The 22,001-nt window shown below is 41.7% G+C and overlaps 1 protein-coding gene and 1 long non-coding RNA gene across 2 annotated transcripts; one reads left to right on the plus strand and one right to left on the minus strand.

Annotated features, from left to right (window-relative positions):
* Positions 1-857: 857 nt before the first annotated feature.
* cdk16 (cyclin dependent kinase 16) lies at positions 858-21,339 on the minus strand. Its single transcript, XM_071477511.1, has 17 exons — positions 21,212-21,339; positions 19,407-19,601; positions 18,621-18,773; positions 18,146-18,264; positions 17,709-17,837; positions 17,136-17,192; positions 16,143-16,257; positions 10,361-10,455; positions 10,203-10,265; positions 8,362-8,485; positions 7,378-7,498; positions 7,028-7,125; positions 6,840-6,945; positions 6,564-6,606; positions 6,383-6,473; positions 6,221-6,292; positions 858-5,586 (listed from the first exon to the last, which is right to left on the minus strand). Exons 2-17 carry the CDS (start codon positions 19,528-19,530, stop codon positions 5,549-5,551), a joined length of 1,548 nt encoding a protein of 515 aa, XP_071333612.1. The 5' UTR covers positions 19,531-19,601; positions 21,212-21,339; the 3' UTR covers positions 858-5,548.
* On the plus strand, positions 21,277-21,973 carry LOC139621194 (uncharacterized). The gene is made up of 2 exons (XR_011690945.1): positions 21,277-21,413; positions 21,740-21,973. It is a non-coding gene; the product is annotated as an uncharacterized lncRNA (long non-coding RNA).
* The last annotated feature ends 28 nt before the right edge of the window (positions 21,974-22,001 follow it).

The raw sequence follows: 22,001 nt of genomic DNA on the forward strand, positions 1-22,001 counted from the left end.
ATGCCCAGGCCTGACAAAAACATTTAACAGGTCAAAACATTGCCACACAGGCACATATTAAGTTAAAAATCATATAGAATACATTTTTTTAAAATCATTTCAAAAAAAGAAAGTATTATGCCTAACAGAGGTTGTTCATAGTTGTTTTTTCCATTTGATTATTTAATTTAGTTCATTTGTTTCCTTTTAAACCAATTACAGGTACATTTTAGGAAAATAAGTTTCATTCTTTTTTGTTGTTAGTAATATGTAACAAAGTCACTACCAGAGACAGAACAAGCACTCAAACATGAGTGACTCCAGAGACGGATGGACTGTGGTGCACTACGGCAGACTTAGAGGTGGTCGTTGTGAAAGTACTTGGGATCTAGGGCCCGTGTACCTCTTGGCTCCAACAGGGGTCAGGATCAAACCCTTCCTCCTAACCCAACCCCAACTTTAACCCTTTTCTTTTTTTGTTTAGATTAATGGACACAAGCGTTTTTGCTTGTCATTTAGACTGTAGTGTCTATTCCTGCCTGTAAATAAATCATTTCTGTTAAGACTGCAATCTGCTGAGGCATACGTATATTCTATTCAGCATGCTTAAACAAGAACGACACACTGCTGAAGCATTCAAGTGAATAACCATCTGTTTACAGAGTGGTTTTTTTTGTTTGATTTTTTTTTTTTTACTTATTGGGACTTCAGCAGTTGTGTTTCGTGTTGGAAGACCATTGTTGGAGAGGAGGTTCAGACTTGAGATCAGTCCTGGTACATGACAGTAAATTATTTTTAGGTTAAAAGAGGCTGCATTACAGCCACTCTTAAAATCAAATGACCAGGTGTTTGATTAACACAAACATAAACAACCAACATTGAGAATAAATAAAGAATTTTAATGTACATTTTTATACTGTAACTGTATCCAGAATACATGTAGTAAACATAATTGTACACAGTAACAGAATATACTTTAACTTCCATACTTTGACTGGTATTTCAAGTGTGCAGATCAGTTATAGCATCAGATACGTCGCACTGCTTTGTGGAAGATGGAAGAATATTCAAAGAATAAACAGCATAGAAGTTATCTGGAAGAATCCCATCATGCAGTGCAGTATATTGCAGAGAACTTTGGTATGTTATCAACCAAAACAAAGCATGTTGGTTAATTTACAAAATCAGAGAAAACAGCATCTGGATCCATGCGAACATCAAATACATTTCCCCACAGTTCATTAGAGTCTGATTTATTCTAAAGAAGACACATCTAACCCTGAATAAACAAACCACTCATGAATCCCGTTTCTGCTTCTTTTCAAATCTAAATTGTGATGGTTTTTAATCTGTTATTTCTTCACAGTGAGTGAAATGAAACTGTATTTAGGATTATGGTTTGATCCTTATTCTCTGATTTGATATTTTTTTGATAATCAATGTTTACATTAAAGCGTATGTACTGATAGTGTTATCGTATTGACACCAACATCCAAATATCTAAAATTCAATCATATTGATAATTCAAGCTTTTGTTTATGGACACTAAAGAGCTAATGTAACAGATGAGAAAGTCTGGTGTGTAACAGCTGCCCGTTTAAACCTAAAGTCATAAGACTGGAGTTTTATTTGTTTCAGAATAACTGCTGGTTTTAACTCTTTAAATTCCTCAGTGAGTTTCCATCCAGCAGATACAACCAACCAGCTCCTGGACTAGGTCTATTGACTGGTCTGAATCATTCAGGCACCCTCTGAAGAGAACTGATCTAGTTTCAGATCTAAATACTGTTTTCTCTGCAGTTCAACAGCAGCTTAAGAACAACACGACACTGCAGCGTGCAGATTAAAAACTCTGATTATCTCTAATTATCAATAAATCTGTACACATTATTACTGTAAACTCAGTCAAGTTTATACTACTGACCACATCAACACTTTGTAGTTACATTCAACAGTCATTCATTAACAAACACTGTGACTTGGAGTGTCCGTTTGATTCACAGAAACAAAGAAAACACTTGAACTCAGATTTACTGCATTTCTCTTCTCCACTTTTTGTTTTGTGCACTTGAATGTCAGTGGATTTTTATTTTAAAAAAATCATGATGAGCAACAGACTCTAAAAACTCTAAGCAGACCTAAATCATTTAAAATATTAAACACAAATACTGTGACAGTTTCTGTCTTATATTTAACACTTTGGAAATTTTCTTGTATTTTTATTCTGATTGCTGTTTTAAAATTGATACAAATTATTTATGATGTTATATTTGTAGAGATTCTGCTGATCATCATCAAGTTGATCCACTGATATTCAGTAAGACAACAAAAATTATTGTAATGTGTTCTCTTTATATATTTTATATTTCTAACCTCTCACATACAAATGTACATATTGTTACATTTTTACAGCAGATTAAAGCCCCAGATTCCTGTGTGTCAAACACACTGGTATTAACACTGATCAATCATTATTGTCTTCTGATCAATACTTTACTATTGCTAATAGTTCTTCACATCTTAGAAACCTTAGAAATAAAACAATGCTTGTGACTCAAAAACATACTCAAAAGGTTTTTCAAAGAAAAACTCAATTTTGTCTTAAGGAACAAGAATCTGAAGGAAAAACTATCCACAACTGATGAACCGCAGACAAGCCACACCCACTGACACCTGGACGGTGAGGTTAAAACTTCCTGAGGCTCTCAGTCAGTTTAAAATGTTTTACAGTTTGTTTCCACACAGACACAATTTCTGTCAGTTTTACATAAAAACACAAAAAACTGTCTGTTCTGCCTAAAATTAAAACCATATTTTAAATCTGTTTGAGTTTGGATCTAAATTGAAAGGACGAGCAAAAATGTCTTCAATTCCAAAACGTCTGGAATTTCCAATGACATCATCACAGATGTGACAGAAAGTCTAAATACTGGCTGCCAAATAGCACTGGGCCTCATGAACAGGTTCAAACTTCCAATTCCAAAGGGATCATCAAGAAATTTTGATTCTACTTACCAGTTTCTCTCACTGGCATTTCAATACTTGGACATGAGTGTACCTGTTTGACACATTGTGCCATCCTCCCTCTCCCTCTCATGCCTCCTCATCCTCAGTTCAGGTATGTGACAATTGATTAACTTCTTATTCTTACCAAAGACACAGCTAAATAGCTCTATGCGATTGAATTGTTAAAAAACTGTTACTTTAGTAAACTGTGTCAAATTTGTGCTAATACTGTACTGTTTTAAATTTACGCTGCCAGCTGAGTTACCCTTTCTGTTTGAAGCAGATACACAACTGAAGGGACCGACATCATCACAGTTACAGAGCACACACACACAGATTCAGTCAGAACACTGAGATGCTAGCCGCTGTGAGGCATCTCCTGCCTGGGCTGGTGCTCCTGTAAATTGTTGGAGCTTCCATGTGAAACGCTTCAGTCAGTGCTTGTGTGTTTTTGAAACTAATTTCAGTTCACTCCCGGTGTAGCCTTGGTATGTCTGGCGTAATAGCACTGCGCTGTGCAGGTGACAGGTGTCTTTACAGTGTTTGTACTGACGGATGACACAGCCTGTTCACCTGGGGTGAAGTTTGTTGGATTGTCCTGACTTGTGACAGCATTACTCAAGACCATTACCTCACTGTCACATCACACTGTTGTCACAGGCTTTGAGTTTCGTATGTTTGTTAATTGGTGTGGTTGTAATTATGTAACTGCACTGAGCACCATGCACAGACGCTCCTACTTCTCTCTTGTCAACACCCACATGGCTGCAGCTGCCTGAACTGTAAGTTGGTTTTTAGACTGTTGCCATGTTGTAATCTAAGCGGGTTACAGCTACACTACAGTGAATTAAAAAAGTTTTTTGTTTTTTTCATGGTCAAGTCAAGGTAAAAATAAGAGCTATTTCTGTGAAATAAGCAAGTCACATTTTTGACCCTGACCCTCAAGGAAATGGAATCAAGAATTGTTCAGAGCCGAACAGATAAGCAGAATCAGAGTTGCTAAAATCCAAACGATACCCAGCCGTACTGTCAGCTCATTGCCTCGGCTCTGACACAAAAACGTCAGGTGTCTTTGAAGTTAAACTTATTATATGACCAAAGTTTTGTTTGTTTGTGAAGCATCAGGTCGTTCTTTGCAGAGACAAACAGAGAACTACTCTACCCAGCCAATCAGACCCATTGAGATATCATGTGGTTCACTGAGGAGAGGATGCTGATATCACTCACACCCTTGTTACATCACATTGTCCTCTCTGACAGTCTCAGTGACAAAAAACCTATTAATCAACAATAAAAATAAAAATAAGTTAATGTATGAATCCTGTTGAAATAAATGTATCTGTAATAAACAACACAGAGAGAAAACAGCTGCTCTGACTCACAGCTGTTCACTGAAGCTGTATAATATTACTGTGTAATATTTAAAGTATTACTGTATTTTTGCAACATTGGTAATTATATTAACAGTAATACAGTATCAGACTGAGTGTACAATACACACGCAGAACAGCAGAAACCAGTTATAAATACTTTCAGAATAAGAGTCACTTCCTGCGTTCTGCAGATTTGTTTGAACAGTCAGTTTCAGTCCATTTTATAACAACACTGTATCGTACTGTAGACACTGTACTGTAATCTTAGCACTGTAATATTGCAGAAATACAGATTATAAAGTTCTTTAAATTTTGAAAAGCTACATTTTAATAACGTTCTTCGTCAGCATATATTGTGAAAATAATTTAAAATGAAACCTACTCTCTCCCTTACTCCAGATACAGTTGTTATTTACAGTTTACACTCAGTTCTAAATGTAAAACGGGTGAAAATCACTTGGTCTGCAGCATTTCCAACCTGACCTGATGATAAACTCTGATGCTTTTAAAACAAATGTAGCCATAATTTAAGGTATTAACTTATTACAGACCTACCTGTTCACTGATGTGTTTCTATTACTTTTAAAAAACGTGAAGAGAGTCACACAAACATTTGTCACCTGTGACGTCATCAATCTGAATCACTGATGTCATATTGTTAATATGACATCACTGATGTTTCTCTGTCAACGTGAAACAGGGTTAACTCAAATAGTTCAAATAGTTCAGACACTGCAGGTGTTTGCACAGGTAACACCAGACTGTTTCCATGTGTTTCTGTGACAACAAATCTTCATCATTTAATTCCACCTTTTCCAGGATCCTATTTAGAGTCTTTTAAGTTTTTAATCTGTGCAGTGAAAATGGAAGACATATGTTCAGTTAGCTTTAAATCAGTCACTCATCTCTTCACGTACTGAGGTGAAACTGTCCTGTTCTATGATTGGTCAGATGGCTGCTGTGATTAATTATTGTGTCACTTGGCCTCTTCTTCTTCTCTGCTTAGTTTCCTTCATCTTATGTTTTACCTCCTGGTCCTCAGCAGCATTTCCTCCTCTAGAAAAAAAATCACTTCCTGTCCTTTCAGTTTCCCTTTGTCTGTCCTGTGGCAGACCCCACCACCAGATGATGTCAGAATAACAGATCCCGCCTCCTGTGAAACCACTGGCACAGACTCCGCCCTGGGGCTGTCAGAAGAGCAGACTCCTCCTCCTTGTCGGACTGTTTGCTGAACGGACAAAAGGGTTAGGGTTAGGGTTTTATTTTAAATCATTACATCAACAAACAGCTTCATGTTAGATTCAAACTTTACTCTTCCACTGAGGAGCTGTTCTGGAGCTTTCAGTCATATCACATGATTTCCTCCACTGATGGACTTACACTATTGTCATGGACAATGAACTTTGTGATATGATCAAAAGCTCCAGAACAGCTATTAATGAACCGTATGAAGAAATTGTTTCACCAGCTCAGTATTTGCATAAACTGACGAGATATTTGAAAACAAGCCTTAATTAAGGTGAAGTCATTGTTAATGAAGCTTCAAACTATCAGTTAGTCACAGTTTATCCAACTGGAGCCCATCATGTTTGGAGAACTTCTGCTGCACCACTCCTATTTGTATGTGTTTCCTCTACTTGCATATGTTTGCCTTCATGTTTGTGCTTTCTGTCTCGTATATGCTTTGACTTTAGGGGCCATCGCAGTTTTCCCTTCAGGGGCCCCTGGTCCAGCCTGATCTCTCTCGTCCTCCTGTCCTCAGCAGCTGCCTCAGGCTGATGAGACCTGTAGTCCTGTTTCTGTTTCTAGTTATGATTGAGGTCTGATGGTGACTCTGTGGTCAGTCTGTCATTTCGTTTTACCTGGGTCAGGTGTTGGTGTCGGTCTTGCTTCTTTTTCCAGCTGAATCTCTGGCAGACTGAAGATAGATGTCGCTGAAAAAAAAAAAACACAGTGACTTTGTGATGTCACAGTAAGCAGTGACACCACCTAACTTTGGAGTCAAAGATCATATTTAAACTTACTGTCAGGAAGTGACATCACTCTGTTTCCAAGGTTACTGAAATAACGATGATTCAACGACTCAATTGCAGAGATTCTCTTCTTCCCTTCAAACTACAGTTTAAAGTTTCAATTAGAACTTTAATGCCACTATTTACTTTCTATGATATGACGTCACGTCCTGTTTGTCACACATTTACTGACCTGCAAGAACTTTGACAATAGTTCCACTCCTTCACTGCTGAGCCTAAACACCACACACACACACACACACACACACACACACACACACACACACACACACACACACACACACACTATTATCTGGTGCATTGAGCCTTTAATAAAATGGTTATGGTCACATCATTGTATCTCACACATTAAAATAATCTAAGTGGAAGCAATATCAGTGGAGGCGACTGCTCAGAGTCAGAGCGTCATCATTGTAGTACTGCTGTGTACCTGCGTGTAGTACTGTACCTGGGGGTGTGGTTACTCAGTTGCTCTGCTCTGTACTGAGGGTAGTTGTACGTCACAAACTCCTCATTAGAGCTGATCCCAGGCCAGCTTTGCTCTGTGGGAGTACCTGCATACAAAACACACAGCAAATACATAAAGTATACACAAAGGCACAAATACACAAATACCAGAAAGTGATTGGTTCTCACCGAGCAGCTTGAAGATGAAGTGAAGCTCCTCCTCCACTGTGGAACCAGGAAACAGAGGACGACCTGTGGACATCTCATAGAAGATACAACCAACACCCCTGAAGACAGAGAGACAGACAGACAAATAGTTTAGAGAGAGAGACAGACAGACAGACAGACAGACAGACAGACAGAAAGACAGAAAGACAGAGGCAGACGGATCAGTTTGTCTGATGGCTGTAAACCACCTGAGCCTCAGGTGGTTTTCATCACTGACGAAAAATTATGGTTGACAGTTGGTCACAGTATCTTGTCAACCTACTGTAGTTGTACTACAGTATACTACAGTATCCTGCAGTAATAGTACTGACCACATGTCGATATGAGTGGAGTAGTCAGTGCTGCCCAGCAGGATGTCCGGTGGTCGGTACCACAGCGTCACCACCTCATTAGAGTACGTCTTTGTGGGGATCGACTTCGCTCGAGCCAAACCTAAAACACACACAGCACCTGAGTGACATCATCCCTGTGTTTACAACACCTGAGTGACATCATTGCGTTACATTCATCTGTCCAAAGTAACGTGCAGTAAGCTCATTCATCACTTTTGGATCCATTGGGATCCAAGTTGTAGAAGTCTGGAGCCTAGCTGAAGAGGTCTGGGGATTAATAATAATAAACTTTATACAGCGGGTACAATGTATAGTAATAGTAAACCAAAAAAAACCTTAGAAAACAAAGAAAACTAACATGAAAAAATTCCAATCTTACAACACCACCACCTTAGACAGTGAGGTTGAGGCTTTGCCATAATGATGGACCTAAAATAGCAAAAGCATGGTCCCCCTTTATTTTGATCCTGGGCCATGGGACAGATGATCTGAGTGATTTTGATCCACAGGACAGTGTTATAAGTTCAGACATATAAGCTTGTGCCACAGAGGGCTTTGACTGTGATCAGGAGGATCTTAAACTTATTCATTCATTTGTCATTAGTCGAAAGTTCACACACTGTTCCAGCTACACTGTGAATGTTTGAGTAGGAACAACACAGGGGTTAGTGTGTTATTAGTTATAATACAAAGTGTTAGCTGCTGCTCTATCTGCAAAGGGACTTCACTTGTTGTTATTGTAGCAGCATCAGCACTCGAACATCACCCCTGACAGGTTTTTCATGGTTCAATCATGAAAATTTAAGAACTGTTCCACCAAAATGTAAAGTTTGCTGCGAGAGAAGAAAAGTTGATCCTGGTGGGATGTTTGTGTGTCTGTTCTATGCTACACTGAGGTTCTTTATTTCCTGTGCTTGTCAAGCATTTATGTGGAAATGACAAATCTGAACATGATGGACTCACCAAAGTCTGCCAGTTTAAGTTCTCCTCGCTCGTTGATCAGCAGGTTCTGGGGTTTCAGGTCTCGATGGAGAACTTTCCTGCGGTGACAGTATGACAAACCTCGCAGCAACTGGAAAAGAAAGAGCTGAGAGAGAAAAAACTATTCAATTCAGAGAAAAGTTATTGGTAAACTTAACGAACACAGCCTACAAACTGGACAACAAAGAGCTGAGAGAGAAAAACCCGTACAAACACTGACAAGTCAACTGTTCAGTCATTACAGTCAACTTCTCAGGCAGAGCATCCTCCCGGGGTCCTCATATATGTTTTTGTTAGTGGATCAGACCTCCAGCTCAGATGTGGTCTGGCTGGAACTGCAATCATATTTCAATATTTAATGATTGACTGATTTTATTTCCACAGTGTAACAGAGTGACGTGTGAAGATGAGCGCCAGGTGGGCGACTGGTAGAGTTCATTATCACAGCTGTGAGCAGCACGGTGCATCACGTGATCGGATTCACATCACATTCACAGCTGCCATGATTTTATCTGACACTTGTGACATGTTAAAGCAAAAAAAAAATTCAGACTCAAAGTTTTTCATTAAAACTACTCATCTACAATCTGAAAAACCAGTCACAGAGCAGGCCCCGCCCTGATCCCTCGACACCCGCTACACAAGTAAAACGATGAGATTTCACCACCACCCCTCACCTAACCATGGCTCCTGCTCTCTAATGCAGCCAGGTTTTTGCCATGACTGAATTCTCTTGTGGCAAACACACACCCCCTCACCGCACTTTCTTCCGTCACAGAACCACGCCTATCTCCATTTATTTTTGACGCGCCCATGCTAGCTCACCTGGTAGCACAGTTTAAGTCCCGTAACACCAGAGCTGGTCCTGACCTCTCTGGGGTCCAAAGCACATTTCTGCTATGGGACCATGGGCTGGATCCATGAGAAATCTGTCTAACCTCCGGCCAACACCCTCTCCCACATGACTTCTTCTCTGTTGGACCCAAGCAGCAACATCTAAGACCATACGAGGACATGTACCAAAGTCTCCACACGTGTCCCACCTCTTTGTCCATCTTTTGATTAGCTGGGAGTTCAGTGGAGTCAGGCACTGGGAAGACGGCGATGGTGGAGTAGCTCAGTCTGAGCTTCAAAATCACTCTTCAGAAACCTGTGGATGACGTCACAGAGGCTACGCCCATCTTTATTTACAGTCTATGGTTGGAACAGTCAGTCTGTAGTTTACATAGTTGATTTCATTCCTGTCACTGCTAACCAGCAAACCTTCAGCTTCTAGTCTTCACTGAGACCATTCCTGCTATGGTAACAGTCTCTCTGGCTGTCATCGACCGTCACCAGGACATCTATGTGTTTCAGTGAATGAGCTACACACTGTTGTCTTCTACTCCTGAACATGGCCGTCCACTACTCACCTCAGAGATGAGGCGTGGTGTAAATACACACCACACACAGGGCTGAGGGCGGGGCCTGCTCTGTGACTGGTTTTCCAGATTGTAGATGAGGAGTTTCACTGAAAAACTTTGGGTCAGAATCTTTTTCACCTTAACATGTCACATATAAACAAGTGTCAGATAAAATCATGGCGAAGGTGAATGTGATGTGAATCCGATCACGTGATGCACCGTGCTGCTCACAGCTGTGATAATTAGCTCTACCAGTCGCCCACCTGGTGCTCAGCAGCACTCGTCACTCTGTCTGGTTACACTGTGGAAATAAAATCAATGAATCAGTAAATAAAATGATTTCAGATCCAAATACACAGTATCAGTAGTACTAGCAGTATCTGTACAGTAGTATTAGTAGTACCAGTTGTACTGACTCACTTTGACATTGTGAACATGGATCATGTTTCCACAGTCATCCAGGTACTGTTTCAGATCTTTGTCCTGAAACACACAACAAACACACACATTAACACATGATTAACGCAAAAATTGTGTGTGTGTGTGTGTGTGTGTGTGTGTGTGTGTGTGCATCTCACCAGGTACTCAAACACCAATGTGAGGGATTTCTGCGTGTGGATGATGTCATGCAGCGTGACAATGTTGGCATGTTTCAAATCCTTCAACAGAGACACTGAAGGAGAAAACACACATTAATAAACACACGGTTGAATATACACACATACACCACAGTAGTACTATTGATACTGTAGTACATTTACATTTACTGTAAGAAACTCAATTCATGTTTTCAGGTTAGAGAGGACATAACCCTGCTGAAATATCATTTTGTTACAGTTATTGTATTATTTTCACCTGTCTTAAGCTTATGTCTTTTGATTAGAGGGGCTTTTATTTTGAAAACAAATTTCCGGTACGGACACGGAGTTCCCGTGTACATAGCAGTATCTTGATTGAGGGAAAAAAATGGTAAAATGCAAGCACAGAGAGAGAAACTTTTAATGCATTGTTAGCATTGATGTGCACAGGGCAAGGCTAAAGAGGGGCCCGGGCAACAGCCCATTTGCCCTCTTTGACTGAGCTGCCCTTCTTTAGAGAAAAAAAGCTATTTTGGCTGCATAAATTAGACGAGACGCCATACATCCCACGCTGGATGGAGCTGCTCTCTTATCTAGAAACATCACTGAGTTTATTAGAAAGCCAGAGTTGAGACCAGGAGGCAGAGCCGCAGTCTTACACTCTTCTCTGCGCCTCTTAGAGCAGTCGCTGCCATTCACCCCCTAAAAACTGTGTCTGTCCCCCGACCACCTAAATTTAAATGTAATAAATCAAAAGTGAACAGAGGAGCAGTTAGACATGAAAACCTAATAAAAATGAACACAACTGTTATTCCAGAACCAAATAACAGGAAAATTAAATGTGGATTATTGAATATCAGATCACTCTCATCTAAATCTCTACTAGTCAATGATCTGATAACTGATCATCACATTGATCTGCTCTGTCTGACTGAAACGTGGCTGCAGCAGGATGAATATGTTAGTCTGAATGAATCAACACCCCCCACTCATGTTAACGTTCATATCCCTCGAAGCACAGGCCGAGGAGGAGGGGTGGCAGCCATTTATCACTCCAATTTATTAATACATCCTAAACCTGAGGTTAATGATAATTCATTTGAAAGCCTTATTCTTAGTCTGTCACACCCAAACTGGAAAACACAAAAACCAGTCCTACTAGTTACTGTATATCGTCCACCTGCCCCGTACTCTGAGTTCTTATCTGAGTTCTCAGACTTTTTATCTGAGTTAGTTCTCAGCACAGATAAAGTCATCATAGTCGGTGATTTTAACATTCATGTAGATGTTTAAAGTGACAGCCTGAGTCATGCATTTAATTCATTATTAGACTCAATTGGCTTCTCTCAGCATGTTAATGAACCCACTCACTCTTTTAACCACACCCTTGATCTGGTTCTGACTTATGGGATTGACATTGAATATCTAACAGTATTTCCCAGACACCCTCTTTTATCTGACCATTTTCTGTTAACATTTGAGTTTTCAGTCACTACACAGCATCTGGGAAAAAAGTCCATTACAGCAGGTGTCTCTCTGACAATACCATTAGCAAATTTAAAGAAAGAATCCCATTGGTATTTAGCCCACTGCCGTGTATCAATGCAGTAGGGGACCTCCTTCCAACAAGGCTGTTCAAAGAAGTTTCTCCTTTAATCGACACCTCTATATCAAGTCTGATTAACTTATCTTTATCAACTGGTTATGTACCGCAGGCTTTTAAAGTTGCAGTAATTAAAGCTCTACTTAAAGAGCCTACTCTCGATCCAGATGTTTTAGCCAATTATAGACCTATATCCAACCTCCCCTTTATTTCCAAAATCCTTGAGAAGGTCGTTGCAAACCAGTTATGTGATTATCTGCACAGGAATGGTTTGTTTGAAGATTTTCAGTCAGGTTTTAGAGTCCATCACAGCACAGAAACAGCTCTGGTTAAGGTTACCAATGATCTCCTCATAGCCTCAGACAATGGACTTGTCTCTATACTTGTCCTACTAGATCTTTGTGCTGCATTTGACACCATCGATCATAAGATTTTATTACAGAGAGTAGAGCATATGGTCGGCACTAAAGGAACCGCACTAAGCTGGTTTAAGTCATATCTGTCAGATAGACTCCAGTCTGTTCATGTTAATAATGACTCTTCTATCATCACAAAAGTCAGTCATGAAGTTCCACAAGGTTCGGTGCTAGGGCCAATACTTTTCACTCTATGTATGCTTCCTCTAGGAAACATTATTAGGAGGCACCAGATAAATTTCCATTGTTACGCAGATGACACCCAGCTGTACTTATCCATGAAGCCAGGTGAGACTAACCAGGTAGCCAAGCTTCAGGTGAGTCTTAAGGACATAAAAACCTGGATGACCAGTAATTTCTTACTCTTAAACTCAGACAAAACTGAAGTTATTGTAATTGGCCCAAAACACCTCAGAGATACACTATGTGATAATATACTGACTCTGGATGACATCACCTTGGCCTCCAGTGCTACAGTCAGAAACCTTGGTGTCATTTTTGACCAGGACTTGTCCTTTACTTCACATATAAAGCAAGTCTCTAGGACAGCCTTCTTCCACCTGCACAATATTGCTAAAATCAGACCCATTCTATGTCTAAAGGAAGCTGAAAAACTAGTTCATGCATTTGTTACCTCAAGACTGGACTACTGTAACTCTTTATTGTCAGGACGTCCCAAAAATTAAGTAAAAAGCCTCCAATTGATCCAAAATGCGGCAGCACGAGTACTGACAGGAACTAGGACACGAGATCACATCTCTCCTGTGTTAGCCTCTCTGCATTGGCTCCCTGTAAACTCCAGGATAGAATTTAAAATCCTCCTCCTCACCTACAAAGCCATTAATGGTCAGGCACCATTGTACCTTGGAGAGCTTATAGTTCCCTATTTTCCCAATAGGACACTTTGCTCTCTAAATGCAGGTCTACTTGTGGTTCCCAGAGTTTGTAAGAGTAGAATGGGGGGCAGAGCCTTCAGCTATCAGGCTCCTCTCCTGTGGAACCAGCTCCCAGTGTGGGTTCAGGAGGCAGACCCCCTCTCTACCTTTAAGATCAGGCTTAAAACTGTCCTGTTTAGTAAAGCTTATAGTTAGGGCTGACTCGGGTATGTCCTGACCCATCCCTTAGTTATGCTGCTATAGAGCTAGACTGCTGGGGGATTCCCATGATGCACTGGGCTCTCTCTCTCTCTCTCTATAATTTATATTATGATTTGGCGCTATACAAATAAAATTGAATTGAATTGAATAAGGATATGTCAGACAGACAAGCTGAGATCCACGGAGAATCAGCGGGGTTTTGTGGGTGGAATGACAGGTATAGCTGGGTGTAGTTGGTGTAGCAGTGGTACAAGAAGCCATGTGGGTGGATAATTGGACCCAAGAAGGGAGTGAATATAAAGAAAAGAGGAAGGGTCCCAAAACAAATCCTTGGGGCACTTCAGTTGGGTGGGGATGGGCTATGCACATTTTCCCTGCCATGATACAGTGAAACGAACATCCAGTAAAACAGGATTCAAACCAAGAAAGGGCTTTGCCCAAAATGCCCATGTTGGAGTGTACAGATAGCAAGATGTGGTGGTTCATCGTATCAAAGGCTGCTGAGAGGTCCAGCAAGCTCAGAACTGAGGACTGACCTGCAGCTCTGGCTGCCCTTGGGGCTTCTGTCACAGACAACAAGGCCGTTTCAGTGGAGTGGCTGCTGTTATAGCCAGACTGGTTTGGATTGAGGAGATTATTAAGATTTTGGAGACATACTTAAAAACCACCCTTTCTATGCGCTTAGATAAGAATGGAAGTGGTGAGACAGGTCGATAGCATGACACATTTATCACGTGTGACTGCTGGCACAATGGAGGTGATATGGCTTCGAGGAGATTTGTGGGAACAGGATCCAGTGCACACGTAGTGGGATAGTGACAGGTCAGAAGTTTTGACACATTGTTCTCAGTGAGAGGGCTGAATGAGAAGAAAGTTGTGTCTTTCACCTGAGGAGACCTGGAAGGACATGTGGTAGGACGACCGCATAATGGACTTTTCGGACACTTACAGCTACAGGGCTGAGTGAGGAGGGTGGTGAGGTACTGACTGGACAAGGCAGAGAGGGACATGAGAGTGCTGTGAAGAGCAGTGTGGCTTTAATCAGCAGAGGCAGGTTGTCTCTGGGAGGTTCAGAGAATTGACTACTGATGGTCACCACCTTTTCCAAGAAGGTAGAGGCAAAGATATCAACCAAGAGGTTTGTGTCTGGTGGAGGTGGTGTAGAATTGAGTACGGTTTTAAAGGAATGTTTTTAGTGGAAAATAGTTTCCAAGTGTCTGTGTTACTGTTGATCTTATTGTAGAAAGAGGTTTTGGCAGCACTGATGTTGGATGAGAAGGAGACTAGGAATGACTAATAGCCCTTGAGGTCAGCTGAGTCACTGGTTTGCACCATTTTCTCTCAGCTCTGACATTTGTACACAGTTTTTGAATGGTATCACTCAACCATGGGTGAGGCAGGTTAGAGCGGGCAGGTTTAGTGGATACAGGACACAGAATATCCAGGGACGAGCTCAGAGCAGAGCAGAGAGACTCTGTGGCATCATTGACCTCTAATGATGAAAACGTGGTAGTAGAAAGTAGAGCTGAGGTCAGTACTGAGGAAAGTGGGTGGGAAAAAAGTTGTAGAAGTTTCGGTGGAATGACACCTGAGGTGGTGGATGGATGGCAGATCAGGGAGACAAAGAGTGAAGTAAATGAAGTAGTGGTCAGAGAGGTGCAGAGGCATGACTGTTAGAAAGTACAATGTTGGATAAGAATAAGATCGAGCACTTTACCAGCTTTGTGAGTTGGATCACTGCAGACATGTTTAGAGTCAAAAGAATGTATGAGTGACAGGGAATCAGAGGAGCTTGGTTTGTCTAAGTGGATGTTCATATCACCTAGGATGAGTAGTGGACAGCCATGGTCAGGAATATAAGACAACAGTGTGTCTAGCTCATCCGCAAAAATCACCTTGTTGTCCTGGTGGAGGGTAGATGACAACCAAAGAGACTTTTACCGGGGCGGTCACCATAACAGCATGGTGCTCGTATGAGGAGTGTCTGTCCTCAGCCAGACAGCCGGGAAGTATGAGAGAATGTGTGGTTATTGGAAGGTGGAGCTCGGGTTGCAGTGTTTTCAGGTTTGATCCAAGTCTCAGTGAGCACCACAGCGCAAGGAATAGCTGATTAGCATAGCCGGAAACGAAATCTGCTTTGTTAACTGGTTACTGGCAGTTCCATAGAGCAGCAGACAAGGAGACACATGTATGAGAGGGTTTAGAGATCAGCCAGAGTTCTTTGCCTTCTTGTATAATGATGCTTTTTACCTATGTAGGAGACCCCAGGAATGGGTTTCAAACACATAGATACAGTGCTATGTTAGATACACCTTGTCTGTGGCCTTGCTCGGTGGACTGCTCTTTACCTGAGTAGGTCTTCAACAATTTCCAGACATAATCCACAGTCAATGTGCTTTCAACTAGTAGCAAGGAGTACACAGAAATATCTGTGAATTACGATATTCTATATACTACATACTACTCTTACTACTACGGACTACAGTATCAGTACTGCAGTACAGTCCTGTAATGCAGTATTATTATTGTAGTATCAGTACTGCAGTACAGTACCATAGTGCAGTATTAATATTGTTGTATCAGTTCTGTAGTATCAGTACTGTAGTGCAGTATTAGTCTTGCAGTATCAGTACTGTAGTATCTGTACTGTATCAGTACTGCAGTACCTTCTCTGATGGCAGTACATGGAGCTCCTTCTTCATGTTCCAGTCGAATTTCCTTCAGAGCTACAAGGTTTTCAGTCAGTTTACTGCGACCTTTATACACTGTAGCATAGGTCCCCTACAGAGAGAAAGGTGAGAGGGAGATAGGTGATGAACAGGTGAGAGAAAGATAAGAGACATGTGAGAGGGAGACAGATGAGAGACAGGTGAGACAGATGAGGGACAGGTGAGAGGGAGACAGGTGAGACAGGTGAGAGACAGGTCAGAGGGAGACAGGTGAAACAGACAGGTAAGAGTCACTTGTCTGTTTCATCATCATTGATTTTATATAGATAAATATTATAATTCTATGAACAGAACTGAATTGCATAGAAAGGCTAGCTCTGTGGTCAGACAAGGAACCGCAGGGAAGCTCAGTCCCTGCTCTCCACCCCACGGACCACGACTGTGCACCTGTCCCAACCACTTCATCAAACTTGCTGATGAAACAACTGTGGTGGGTTTCATCAGCAACACAGCAGAAATTAAATGTACCAACTGGACACCTGGTACAAACATGGAAACAAGCAAAACAAAGGAGACTGTTCTGGAGAAGCCTCACTGAGCATCGATGGTGCTGCTGTGGAGTGTGTTCTTCACTGAGGACCATCAGGCCAATAAAGCCCAGCAGCATCTCTACTCCTAGAGAGAGTGAGAGCCCCAGCACTCATCAAATGCTCCTTCCACTGAGGCACCACTGACAGCTAACCCTGACCCTAACCCTAACTGTGACCCCGACCTTGACCCTGACCAGCTACATCACCTCCAGCAGTTTTGTTGTGATCTGTGTTCTGCTTTTGTCCCCACTGACCAACTCAAATTCTAGTACTTTCAAACTTTTGTTGTTTTGTTTAGTACTTGTCACATTTGACAGAACTGACAATAAAGTTGACTTTGAAACTTAATTAAACACCTTGAGATGAAAACAAATAAACAACACAACTGGTGTGTCCTCACCTCTCCCAGTTTGTCCAGTTTTATGTATGTCTCCAGTTTCCCAAAACCAATCTCTGACTGCAGACAGAGAGAGACACATACAGAGAGAGAGAGAGACAGACAGACAGACAGACATATCCAGTCATTAGTCTACCAATGTCAGGCCTCTGCAAATAACACACTGAATAAATAATGACTCATTTTACTGCAAAGTGCATGAAGAAGATGAATTATACAAATATATATTTAACTTAATGTTAAAGTAATGAAGGAGCCTTCAATCGTCAAAAAACAAAGCCCACTTTCAAAAAAAAGAAGTATTGGTTATTGACCACAGGACAATACCATGAAAATGAAATAAGATATCAACAAATTTCATACAGTCAGTTTAGAAGGAGATGGGGGGAGGATACTGTTAGCGTAGCGCCACCATTAGTCCGACTCAAATCACATTTCAATCAGGGACACATTTTCGGTATTTGTGGGTCAGACTCATGATGCTTCAGGGTTAGAACCCTAATAATCAACATTCTACATAAAAGGATGACAATTACAACAGAGTAAAACAGGAAGAGGAGAAGCAGGCAGACATACCAGAGATACTCTACGCAGCCTTCTGCTGATTGGCTGCTCAAACAGAGCTGGACCAATCAGATTAAACTTCTCCAAGTAATCATCAGGAAGACGAATGTCAGCCGGTAACGAGAGACGTTTATTAATGTCCTAAAACACAATGCGAAACAAGACAGACAGGAAACAGTCAGACAGGAAACAGACAGACAAGAAATTAAGTATAAGTGAGAGTCCATTTGTCACTTATATAGCAACGAAGAAGAATGCAGCCTGGCAGTCAGTGCACAGGGTTTACATCCCCACTGACTTTAACCATTCACAGTACTAACAGTTATTTACCGCCCTGTGCTTAAGTCTATTTACCTGCTGTGTAAGTCACTGTCAAACAAAGTCTGTGTGTGTTACTCTATGTGTTTGTGTATACATGTATGTGTTTGTGTACATGTGTGTTTGTGTACCTCAGTAGAGATCTTCTTGTTCCTCAGCCTGACTCTGACTGGACTCTGGACGTCATCTGAAGAAGAAGCTGGATCACTTTCTCCATCTGAACTCATCTTCACATCTTCATGGACAATTTCTGAAAATATACACCTGGTCACTGCACTGAGTCTGAATAATACACAGTATCATTAATGACAAATACGTGTGTGTAGTGTATGTATAAATACACATATACACGCGCATTTACCTACTATTTAAACTGAATTCAGTGAGACTACAATCAGACAAGGGACAAATTTCATCCTCTGACAGTTGTTTCATGTAGAAATACTACAGAGTTACAGTATCAATAAACAATCTGTTGGTGAGGCTGTAGTACAGATCACGTACTGGTCGGTCAGTTATTTTGTTTTATTTTGTGCAACCTTTAAATAAAGATGTGTTATTCATGATTATTATCATTATCATTATTAATATTATCATCATTATTACCCAGTCTGTTGGTGTGGTTCAGGTAGGAGCTCAGGCTGCGTCCAAGGCCTCGCGGTTTCCTCAGCGAGCTGCTGTACGACTGAAGGAGAGACTGAACAGAAGAAGAAGAACCTCGAACCGTCAAACCACCAGAAGAAGAACGAAGAGACACCTCTGAGAAGAAGAAGAAGAAGAAGAAGAAAGGTGACCCCAGATCAGAAGGAGGAGTCAGGCAGGAAGTTTCTGTCTGTAAGGAATCAAACCATCAACCCTGATGCTTTTATGCTTTAAATTAAACTTTATTGACACTGACAGTTCACACAGATCCAGCCCTCAGCAAAACCAGCACAACCAGTCTGATATGTGTCTGATCTATTGGAGCAGTCTGGGCTTCAGTGCCTTGCTCAAGAGCATATCAGTATTAATAATGAAGCTCTGTCCAATCACAACTTGCTTCTCTGAGCTGCAGCTGAAGCAGGTTCTACATCTTGAAGGTTCTTCATGATGAAGTTGTTGGTCATAGTGTGGCATTATTTCTGCATTAGACTGAAGATGACTGACACTCATACTTTATCAGACCAAGGTGTTTTTTTTTTGTTTCTTTTGGGGGGGCCTTCAACACATTCCTGACGGTCTCTGATCCAGCCACTGAACTCACTTCCTAGCCTCGAGAATATACACTCACATAAATGGTGTCTGGCTTAGTCATATAAGACAAACTTTATTCTAGATCAGCAATCACAGTTTTGATTTGATGTCTTCTCAAATCAAACCTGCAGATCACACCTGAAAGTGTCTATGTGTTACCTGAGTCACTGTGTGATGTCACTTCCTGGTTGATGGTGTCATTCAGTGTCCTTTCCCCTCCCCCGGCCCCGCCCCTCCCCAGAGTGAGTGACAGCTGCCGTTTGATCTTCCTCATCCTCTCCATGAGTGGGGGCCGGGGGGGCAGAGGAGGGCGTGACGCTGAGGGGGGCGGGGCAGCCAGCCTGGATTCCACACCTGGACAGGTAAATAAAGGAAATAAAGGTTGGAACACCAACATAAAACATCACATAAAGTGTCCAGTATTTCGGACACTTGAGAGGAGGAGGAACTTTGTTCAGTGTTAATAAAGTTATGTTGACAGAAGAGCAACACGCACTCACACAAGAGGAGCATCACAGGGATTCATCAACTGTTCTGCTTCACCACCTAACAGGTCACTAAATAGAACCATAGTCTTCCTCCTGTTCTCAAGACCAGATGGAAACAGTCCTGCCTGCCCCCCCAGTCGTTCAGCTCAGCTTGAGTCTCACTGTGTTCTACTCTCATTTACTGTGGTGTTTCTCTCCTCTGCTTCATTCCACTGTGTGACTTAGCCACTCCCCTCACACACACACGGTGAACTCATGTAGGGATCAGGCAGTGACGGTTGTTACACACTGCGGCTCGAACAGTAATTCAGAGAGCCTCAATATGTGATGCCTGCAGTAGAAGACCCAGAGGAAAACTGAATTACTAACAAATATTGCACTACCATAGCAAAACAAGTGCAGCTGTTTTACGTGTGGTGCCGTTCTCCCTCTCACACCTCTTCGTCCTCAGTTCAGGTATGTCTTATTCTTAATGACGACACAGCAAACCAGCTACACGACACTAGCTATGGAAAGAAAATCTGCCGGGACTGATGTGATCACAGAGCCTGTAAAGTGCCTCCATGTGAAACGCGTCAGTCAGTGATTGTGTGTGTTTGAAACTTATTCTGGAGCTGTAGCTCACTCACAGTGTAGCCGCAGTGTTTCTGATGTAATAGCACTGCGCTGTGCAGGTGACAGGTGTGTTTACAGTGTCTGTGCACCGAATCATGTTAACACCTGAGAGGTGTATTACATCACAATCTGATGTCGTGACATCATGGTACATGTTGGTCAATTCAACTCAACATAAACAATTAAGCTACACGACTGTTTCTGTTTAGCCCCCAGCTAACAGCAGCTAACAGCTACTGTTGATATCATCCCTCTGGTCCTCTGCGGTACTGTCTACGTTCTGTGTTCTATCTGTGGTACTGTCTATGTTCTGTGTTCTATCTCTAAAACTGTCTACGTTCTGTGTTCTATCTGTGGTACTGTCTACGTTCTGTGTTCTATCTCTAAAACTGTCTACGTTCTGTGTTCTATCTCTGAAACTGTCTACGTTCTGTGTTCTATCTCTAAAACTGTCTATGTTCTGTGTTCTATCTCTAAAACTGTCTACGTTCTGTGTTCTATCTCTGAAACTGTCTATGTTCTGTGTTCTCTCTCTGGTACTGTCTATGTTCTGTGTTCTGTGTTCTCTCTCTGGTACTGTCTATGTTCTGTGTTCTATCTGTGGTACTGTCTATGTTCTGTGTTCTGTGTTCTATCTGTGGTACTGTCTATGTTCTGTGTTCTGTGTTCTCTCTCGACATGTTTATGTGTGTGTGTGCAGAGGGACCCGTCTACTTGCTGCGCTGAATCGCTGTCCGTGTTATAAATACCAGCGGAGGCGGAGCGGGTTAATCTCTGAGGCAGTCGCTCCATTAACGGCTCCGTCAGTCCTAATAAAACGGTTTTCCGGTCAAACCGGGCTCAGCACTAACTGTTACTCACCGGGAAGGTTGGTCCCGGTCTGTCCCGGGCTATTTTTGGCTCCGTTCAGTGTGACAGAATCATGGGTTGTTCTGGCTCCCAGTAGTCCGCAGCCATGTTGCCGCTCCGCTGAGCTCCGCTCCTGCGGTGCGTCCTGAAGTAGATATCCACCGCACCGTCACTGACGTCACCGCACGGCGCCCCCGGCAAGTGCCCTCCATCGGTATTTATCCTAATCTATTATACAAACAAACACAGAGGGAGTCAACAAGGTCATCAAACTAAAAAAACAAACAAACCAATAAAAAACAAACATGATAAACAATTAAAAAAACAAACATGATAAACAATAAATAGGCCTACATGACACATGAATTTGTATTAAAAATAAATAAACAAATTACTGTTATATCAAAATATAATCTGTTGGTATTAGTTCACTCTAAATACAAAATGTTTCTAAATTTGAACTGTTTTATTTGAATAAGATGAATAAACTTCAACTTCACTGACTTTGAAATGTTTAAACCCATGAACCTGTGTTTACAGAGGCCATGCACAGAGACACAGGTGTCACAGAGCTACCTGCTCCCCTCCCGTCCTCTCTGGAGCTCTGCCCAGGTGCTGCCTCTCAGGTGATCACGTGGCTAACGGCTGCTGTGCCAGCGTCAGAGGTGTGAGGTCTCTGTGTGGGGACTGGTCCTCCTGCCTCTCAGTCTGGGTCAGGGCTTCCTGGTTCTTTTGAATATTCATGTTAATAAACTTCATGGACTTGTTTTGAAAGTGTCATCTGAGGTTGATTTGAGTCAGT

This window comes from Trachinotus anak, unplaced genomic scaffold (genome assembly GCF_046630095.1).
Source record: "Trachinotus anak isolate AG129_WGS33_773 ecotype Australia unplaced genomic scaffold, CSIRO_AGI_Tana_v1 ptg000004l, whole genome shotgun sequence".
Classification (NCBI taxonomy): Eukaryota; Metazoa; Chordata; class Actinopteri; order Carangiformes; family Carangidae; genus Trachinotus; species Trachinotus anak.